This window comes from Myxocyprinus asiaticus, chromosome 33 (genome assembly GCF_019703515.2).
Source record: "Myxocyprinus asiaticus isolate MX2 ecotype Aquarium Trade chromosome 33, UBuf_Myxa_2, whole genome shotgun sequence".
In the NCBI taxonomy this organism is placed as follows: Eukaryota; Metazoa; Chordata; class Actinopteri; order Cypriniformes; family Catostomidae; genus Myxocyprinus; species Myxocyprinus asiaticus.
The window spans coordinates 31,423,477-31,431,435 of NC_059376.1; the positions used below are offsets into that span (position 1 = coordinate 31,423,477).

Below are 7,959 nucleotides of genomic sequence, written 5' to 3' on the forward strand. Positions count from 1 at the left end.
ATTACAGCATAAGCAGATGAAGAATTTCATTAATATGTAAGCAAAATGGACATTATAACTGAAATACAAATCAAAATTGAATCTAAAGCTTGTCAATGTGAATCAGAATTGAATCAAATTGGGAAATCTGTCCCGATACCCAGCCCTCGACAATAGGACTTCATCTTCTTACTTTTAACATCTGCTAAATATCTCAACATCCAGAGTGTACAGTGCTGTCACACAGAATCAGATCCTTTATTAAGTACAGCAACTTGAAATCATTTGCACAAGAAATCAACATCTTAAACACACAATACAGTGTGGCATAATATGCATAAAAGTACCAGGTATATGTTCATATGCAGGTTGTGTAGTGTTCTTCATTCAATGAAAAGAGCCCATGGTGAGCACATACAGTGTAAAGTCTACATTAAAATAATTGAGACTCCTCCTCTATACATAGAACTTGCTGGGAGAGAAGCCCTGTGCACAGGATTGTTCAGGCTTTTTGTGTGTGTATAAACACTGCAGTCTTATTCTACTTGGAATGGTTGCTTGGTAAACCACACCTCACATACTTATGGAAGCTCCTCCTCCTCCAAAAACCACTACTGAGTCCACTCTAGTGCCAATCAATCCCTTTTGTTAGTTTCTGTAAAGTCCCCTTTCTTCCTCTTTTAAAGAATCTAGCAGAAAATAACAAGTGCAGGAAGTTCCTCAAGAGGTGAAAGAGGGTAGGATCTGATTGAATAATATTGAACTAGGGTAGGTAGGTATCTTTCTTCATTGGGTACGGCTCAGTTATTGCTGGGTGAAGCTGAGGGCACAAGGAGAAGAAATCATTGGATAGTAGACGGGGCTTGAATGTTGCATAATGGAACAGTAGATTAGTAGAAAATTCATGATCTGTCAGGAAGGGTGGTTGTAAAGTCGGATATACAGCTCAAGTGTTGCGTGGCATCTCGCATTGTTCACAGCGGTGCAGTGCAGGGTGGTTCAGAAAAGTGCAACTTTCACAGTTCCATGGAGCTCCCTCGTAATCTTCATCCCTTTGCACGACTGGAGGTTTAACTATTCAAAGGAAACAAGACATTATGAGACATATAGAATATTAGTTTACCATCCAAACACAAATCACTGCTCATATATGACTGCTGTGGGCTAAATTAGAGGCTTTGAGAAAGCACCAGCATTCTGCCACACCCCTTGACATCTCTGAATTTGGGCCACTGGCCCGCATAGCAACAAAAGAGTGATGAAGATAGAACAAGGGTGCAAGAAACACTATATCATAACAAGCAATGTAATACCCTCCACTCCACTGGTGAAGTCAGAGGTCAGGATGAATTTGACAGAATATACAGTGAGTAAATGGCTAATTTTAGCTCAATGGAAGAAAATCTCTAAACTCCTTAAAATACACTGGGGTTTAAAACACTACACTGAAGATTTTATATTCAAAATTTGATATTTTAAACCTGAAGATAAATAAAAGTATTTTGAAAAAATTAAAACAAAGAAACATTATGACGTAAAATGAATAAGAAATATTACAGATTCTAGGACACTAATAAAACAAACACATTTTTTATATTAACTCAGATTTTCTTGATTACATAAAAGCACACAAGATGCTCTTTGGAACATTCTGAGATTGAGTGCATGCTGTCATTTAAGTAAAAAATGAAACAAATTATTAAGCACTCCTGACATTTATTTTTTTTATGCAAACTGTTCACTCAAATTGTTATGGAAGTATAATGTGTAATGAAAAAACAAATGTGTAATGTAAAACAATCATTGTCATCACTGACATTTGATGATGTTTAATGAAAACAATTTATAGGATATATTCTAGTATAGTAAAGGAACAAAATAAGATGACATCAGTAAAGATGGTGTAACATTGACTACACAACCTAGAGCTTTTTGAATTCCCACCTCTTATGGGTGGTGCAACAGGGCCAGGCTGAATATTATCATAAAAATTGTTCATGGCTCTCACGTCAAACTTGCCTAAAAAAAAAAAAAAAAAAATTTAAAAAGAGAGAGATAATGTCAATGCAGTGTATATGTTCAGTTCATACTGTATGTCATAAGGATGGCTACATTTGTGCTATTTTTACCTCTAGACTGCAGCAGGTCTGTCTCCTTAATGGTGCAATCAATGTCAATCTGGAGCTGTCTGTTTTGCGACCGAATTCTGGTCATCTCCTCAGGCTAGCAACATATACAACACGCACACAATACCATTCTTTACCTTCACTTCTCCTTTTACATTAACTACATCCCAAAAATGCATTTTTTCGCTTTAATACTTCACAGAAGCCTGTGTCAACTCCGAGGAAAGAGATGACGTCTGTACTGGATGAGTACATCACGTACAGCAGTTTAACCCATGGAATGAGATTCATTCATGTTCTGTGAAGCACGTAGAATAGGTGAGAACTGAGCAAACGGATGTGATTCATAATTGATGAGGTACTGCATGTACATTTTAGGTACGTTTGATCTATGGAAGGCTTATTTGGAGAAATTTGATGAGGATTCATTCATACTCTTTATATGTGATGTAAAACAAGTGGGTGTGTGTTCCGCATCCCCTTTAAAAAGATGCATTCAAACAGGACAAAAGCTATAAAATTTGCGCGTCTCTCTTACGCGAGAAATCAGACTGGTGCTGTTCACTCGTCTGATACGTCTCTGCAGGGCGTCGAATTCCATTTCATTCACTTCTGTTTTCAACTGCTCCAGTTTCTGCCGTTCCAGCATGAGCTCTTTTATCAGACGCTCCATCCGTGCACGCTGGTGCAACAGAAGTGCTGGGGAAGAGACATAGAACATTAGACACGTAATTCTGATGCGCATAAAGACACTAAACAGATGAAAAGGAGTTGCATAAACTGGAATATGAATTTCAAAGATAAATGCAATATCTATTATATTACATTGTTATGTCAAACAAATTTTTTTTTTTATTTAAATTAGCTTTCCATGAGAACCAAATGTCAACCATTTTGAATTTGACCATTTCAAATGCTGTCATAACTAAAACTAAATAAGATTTCTCCACTTTTTCATCATGATTAAATTAATCTTTTAGAGTTTTGACAATTGGCATGAAGTTTGGTCAACTTTGCAACTTGTTCAAAACAAAAACTGTGAAGTAAGGCAAAAAGGGCCGTCTGACCACTATGTGCAGCTCCCCATCACTGTTTTTTTAAATCACATTTTGGGGCAGATAAATCTGGAATTGGCCATAACTCAGAGAACAAAGGAGAAATTACAGGTGTACTCAAAGATTTATTTACTTGCTTCTAACTGACTAAAACAAAACTCTTCAAAGATGTGATGCCTTGAATCTTGCAAATTTTGGCAAATCCAGTGGTTAGTTCTTCCTCAGAGGCATCCACTTACAGTTAAAAACCTATGCATCCGACCAATCAGATTGGAGCTTGTGACGCTGATAAATTTGTTGCCAATTTTGTGTGCAACATGCATCAGATAGTCAGATTCTTACCTTGAGTATATGCATAGTCATCCGAGCCAGAACTGGATCGTCTAGGCATGCGGTTGAACTGGCTGGAGATGTTCCCTGGCAGCGCAGAGATGGGCAGGATGGGGGGAGGGGCAGCATGGCGCTCTCCCTGGTCCACTATATTGAGGAGGGATTCTGCCTCAACTGGTGGAGAGCCTGATGAATACTGTGCCTGTCCTGGGGACACTTTGATCTTGATGAAGGCAGAACTAGCAGGCTGGGGAGAAGATGCAGGCCGGGGCCTAGCCACACCCTGGTGAACATACATTCCTTGATGGATGGTGGTCATATTGATAGAGCGAGATGGGGAGCTTGGGGAAGGGCTGGTAGCCATATAGATTGCTGGAGTATGTACAGGGGAGTTGCTGCGTGGTCGCTGTGCCTCCAGTTGGATCTCTATCTGGTTCTTCATTGGGCCTTTGGAGGACATGAAGGGCCTGTGTGACACAGTTGGAGGTTGCTGGTAAGACAGGCCAGACAGTGTGGGGGGACTAATGGGAAGAAACACATGGGGCGGCTGCTGGACCTGATGTTGGGGAGAGCTGTATGGAGACTGATATGTTGGAGTGGCGTAAGGAGACTGCTGGTACACAGATGTCCCAGACGTGGGCCAGGGAGCAGGCTGAGGACTCTGAGAGGGTGAGGGACGCATATACACGGTGTTCCCGCTGTTACAATAAGCACCAGGAGGAATCTGCAGCGCCTGGGGCACAGACGGGATGTTCTGGGAGAGGGTAACTGTTATGGGAGTCATGTAACGTGCAACAGAGGGATATGTTGGTGACATGCCCTGGATGCTTGGTGGAGGGGTGGGGATGTTTGAGCGTCCTTGGTCATTCATGAAGAAGGGATTAAAGCCTGTTGATGGCGCCATGGTAGCAGGGGCGGAGAGAGGATCAGGGAAGCCACTTCGCGGATGCTCAATGTGACTCTCACTGGAACTGTGGACCAAAGCCCGGCCGCAAGCATTATTTGGAGCTCCCTCGGGGGCAGGGTAACCAACACTAATACGCAGCATGTGGTTCCGGTTCAAGTGCACCTCATCTGGGCTGTGGTACTCCTCATAAAGGTATCGATTACTCTCCTGAGCCAGCAGATGGCAGCAGAGGTCCAGGTTATTATTGTTCTGAAGAGGAAATGGAAAACAGTGAGGTAAACGTGTTCTTGCACCTGACACCGCTGACAAAGTGACATAATACTAATATGACTCTCAGTACTGGCATTTGCCCAGAATGACTAAGCATGATATTTGACTGATACCAGCTTTTTAACTGATGAATGCTCAGTCTCGGAGTAGTTTCTCCATGAAAAACATCAAGCAGTATAGGGCTGTACAATTATTGGAAAAGATTATTTATAGAGTGTAAGTTACAGCATTCCTTTCAGATCTACTCCTGTTGCTTCAACAGTTTCTATTTCAACTTGGGCAGAGCACAACAGTTTGGTAACGGATGTAAAAATCCCATTCATTTTCTCCATAGGCAAACTGATTTTTAACAATAACTCATTAACCTTTGAAGACAGACCTACCATGAGCTCCAAGGTTGCTCAATGATGGTATACTGTATAAGCCATGTTCAGTGAGCATTAATTCAATTTAATTGTTTAAAAATCGTGTATAATAGCAGAATTCCTGATGAAGAACTACACTTCCCATGATCAAGCAGAGAAAGACTCACCAATCACAGAACTGTGGCCAACAAAGCACGCCAAAAAAGTAAACTTCCATGATGCACTGTGAGTGATGCAATTGAGTCCGTCTCGTCTCCTTCACTCTCAAACAATTGTATATTTGCAACTATCTGAACATTTTGCAATAAAATATATTGTTTCTATACTTCTAATCAACAGCTTAAATTTTTTCCATTGTTTCTAATTCAATTACATAATTTCAATTATGTCAAACCAACATAATCTCACACTCTCCACTCAGTTGAGACATACAGGATAAGCACTCAAACTACTGTACAGCATTCCTCCTCACTTGTAAACAGCGCTGTTCTTCCGGCTGTGACGTACGTGCGTAAGTCCTCAGGTGTTTCAAATGCCAATGCGAATACATCACTTGCACGTACCGCCCCTGACCAGAAGCATGAAGCTTAAATATTTACCTTTTTCACACCAAAAGTGATCATGTCACTTTAGAAGACATTAATTTAACCGCTGGAGTCGTACCGGTGACGTTTATACTGACTGTCTGTGAATTTTGGAGCTTCAAAAGAGAATTCTCCATTCACTTGCATTTTAAGGACCTACTGAGCTAAGATATTTTTCTATTTTTCTTCAAATGTGTTCTGGTGAAGAAAGAAAATCATACACTCCTGGGATATCATGAGAGTGAGTAAATAATGAGAGAATTTTCATTTTTGGGTGAACTATCCCTTTAAGAGTCTACATATGTAATTCTCTGTCTACTCTATTTTATACTGATGTGTAGTTATAGAAAAACTATATACCCAGTCCAAAATAGGTTCTCACCTGAAGAAGGCACTGAGACACTACTTTCTCTGGAATCTCTGGGAAGCGCTGCTTGAGGTCCTGCAGTATGTGATAGTCCAGCTGAGGCCCTCCTTGCGCCATCCTGAGCCCAAAGAGGAAGTCACTAAGTCTGCAGCCAGGAGTGCAGCACCTGCTCTCCACTCATCCCCTGACAACGCACAAGTTAACATCAACATCATAGCCATAGATCAAGTCTGAACACCCACTTGCGCCGCCAACACACTGCGTCGACGCCTATGAGTCTTTCGTAATTACATTAGGGAAATCATTAAAGGTTGCTTATGCGCCAGACGGCCGCAGACACACGGGTGCTGCAGTGGGAACATACAGCACGCCACTAGAATGGACCTGACCCTTTCTGACAGCAGCTGGAAAACTGCCCTTCATCAGAAAAAGAGAGAGATTTTATCGCATGTTGCTGGCAAATCAGATGGACAATGCAACGCTAAGACTTATCGAGCTACAATCCTTGATCATCTATCGTCGGGTGTGTGGAGGAGGATAAGAAATGCTTGTGTTTTGCGATCCAAACTAGTAACGACCTGCAGTCTGAGACATATACAGAGTTTAATGTGTAAAACTCCCATCAGCTCAACATCATACTGCCACACACACATTTGACACTGAATTAGATAATGACTAGTTGCGAACCTCAAAACATTCACAAATACATTGCCATAAGTGTCATATAAATCTCAAGAGCAAATTTGTTATATTTTTAAATACAGTTGTAGTTGTTAAAAAGGTCTTCATTAGACAAAAAGGCTGATCACAGGAGGGTGCATACTAGCAAACTGTACAACATGAGAATTCATTTGTATATTAACGACTCCTTGCATTTCAAGGCATCGCGTTTTATAAAGAAACTGACACTTCTGTTCGTTACCTGGCTCTAGCCTCCATATCGCTTTTAAACTACGCCAAACCGCCGCCAAATCCGTTTAAGAGCCACAACTCAACGCTATTTTTACACTGACAAAGATAGAAAGCCGCAATTTACGGGATCAACACAGACAACAGGGTCTCAATACAAAACAAAACTTTCGACATTATTCTTTGACATATATAAATATATCGCAATTTACCGCCGTGTTACATCATTTTATTTTATTTTTTCACGTGTGTCGTTATTGCACGGACTTATCTCCAGAATAAGCAGAAGACAGACAACAACATTGGCTGTTCATTAACCGTTAGCTTTAGCATAGCCGTTAGCCGTCCGGTTTTTAGCCGCAAGGAGAAACGGAAGCACAGAACTGCGCGCGAGCGGACTGGGATCTCGAGCTGCGGCTGCTGCGGGCGACCGCTTGCCAGTCTTCATGATCTCTTATTAACCCGATACCTGATCATATCTGGCTGACATAAAGAACTCAAGGTAGCAGATTATCTGAACGCTTGCTGTCAGTTTCGGTGCACTGCAAACGACAGCTCGCTGCTCTCACTGTGCTGAGAAAAGTGCATAAAAGACAACATACCGTGGGACGGAGCCTTACGGCCATTGACATCCAAGCAGGGCTTTTCACAGGTGGCAAAACACCGCGTTGTATGGGACGGGTGAGGTGATCGAAATGACAACAGTGGCTGATGTCAAAGATTCCTCAAGGGATCATGGCGGCTTCAGTCGCAACAAAATTGTCGTCTTCACTTTCGCCTATTTCTCTTCCTCTGTCGTTCCGGTTGCACGTTCCTCATTAGCTGACATAAGGCACATTCATGCCATCTTTCGGGCTGGGGTTGAATGTAAAATATATAATAAGTAATATTCTGTATATTTTTATATAAATAATATATTATTAGATTTGAAAATGTAATACACTTATTTAATAATAATAATAATTATAATAATATCAGCTAATAATAAAATTTAGTAAAGTTATACTTTGTTAGATAACATTCTCTAGTTGTATTTACAGTATAATAGACAAAGTATGTTTTGTTTT

At 40.8% G+C, this 7,959-nt stretch overlaps 1 protein-coding gene across 4 annotated transcripts; it reads right to left on the reverse strand.

Annotated features, from left to right (window-relative positions):
- Window positions 1-218: 218 nt before the first annotated feature.
- On the reverse strand, window positions 219-7,690 carry LOC127424448 (TGF-beta-activated kinase 1 and MAP3K7-binding protein 3-like). 4 transcript variants are annotated; one of them, XM_051669686.1, is made up of 8 exons: window positions 7,495-7,688; window positions 5,999-6,167; window positions 3,503-4,646; window positions 2,644-2,804; window positions 2,109-2,202; window positions 1,924-1,998; window positions 923-1,053; window positions 219-799 (listed from the first exon to the last, which is right to left on the reverse strand). In XM_051669686.1, exons 2-7 carry the CDS (start codon window positions 6,098-6,100, stop codon window positions 926-928), a joined length of 1,704 nt encoding a protein of 567 aa, XP_051525646.1. In that variant the 5' UTR covers window positions 6,101-6,167; window positions 7,495-7,688; the 3' UTR covers window positions 219-799; window positions 923-925. The 4 variants fall into 4 exon arrangements, 3 of the variants coding, with proteins under 3 accessions (XP_051525646.1, XP_051525645.1, XP_051525647.1); XM_051669685.1 differs by having other exon boundaries at window positions 219-1,053; window positions 7,495-7,686; XR_007894473.1 differs by lacking the exons at window positions 1,924-1,998; window positions 2,109-2,202 and having other exon boundaries at window positions 7,495-7,690.
- Between the last annotated feature and the right edge of the window lie 269 nt (window positions 7,691-7,959).

What these genes read in the sequence shown, in the direction of transcription:
- LOC127424448 (XM_051669686.1), bottom strand. Translation starts at nt 6,100, where the DNA reads ATGGCGCAAGGAGGGCCTCAGCTGGACTATCACATACTGCAGGACCTC. An exon ending in TGACTATGCATATACTCAAG is followed by an intron (nt 2,805 to 3,502) that starts GTAAGAATCTGA and finishes TCTCTTCCCCAG; the next exon opens with CACTTCTGTTGCACCAGCGT. An exon ending in GCACCAGTCTGATTTCTCGC is followed by an intron (nt 2,203 to 2,643) that starts GTAAGAGAGACG and finishes ATATGTTGCTAG; the next exon opens with CCTGAGGAGATGACCAGAAT.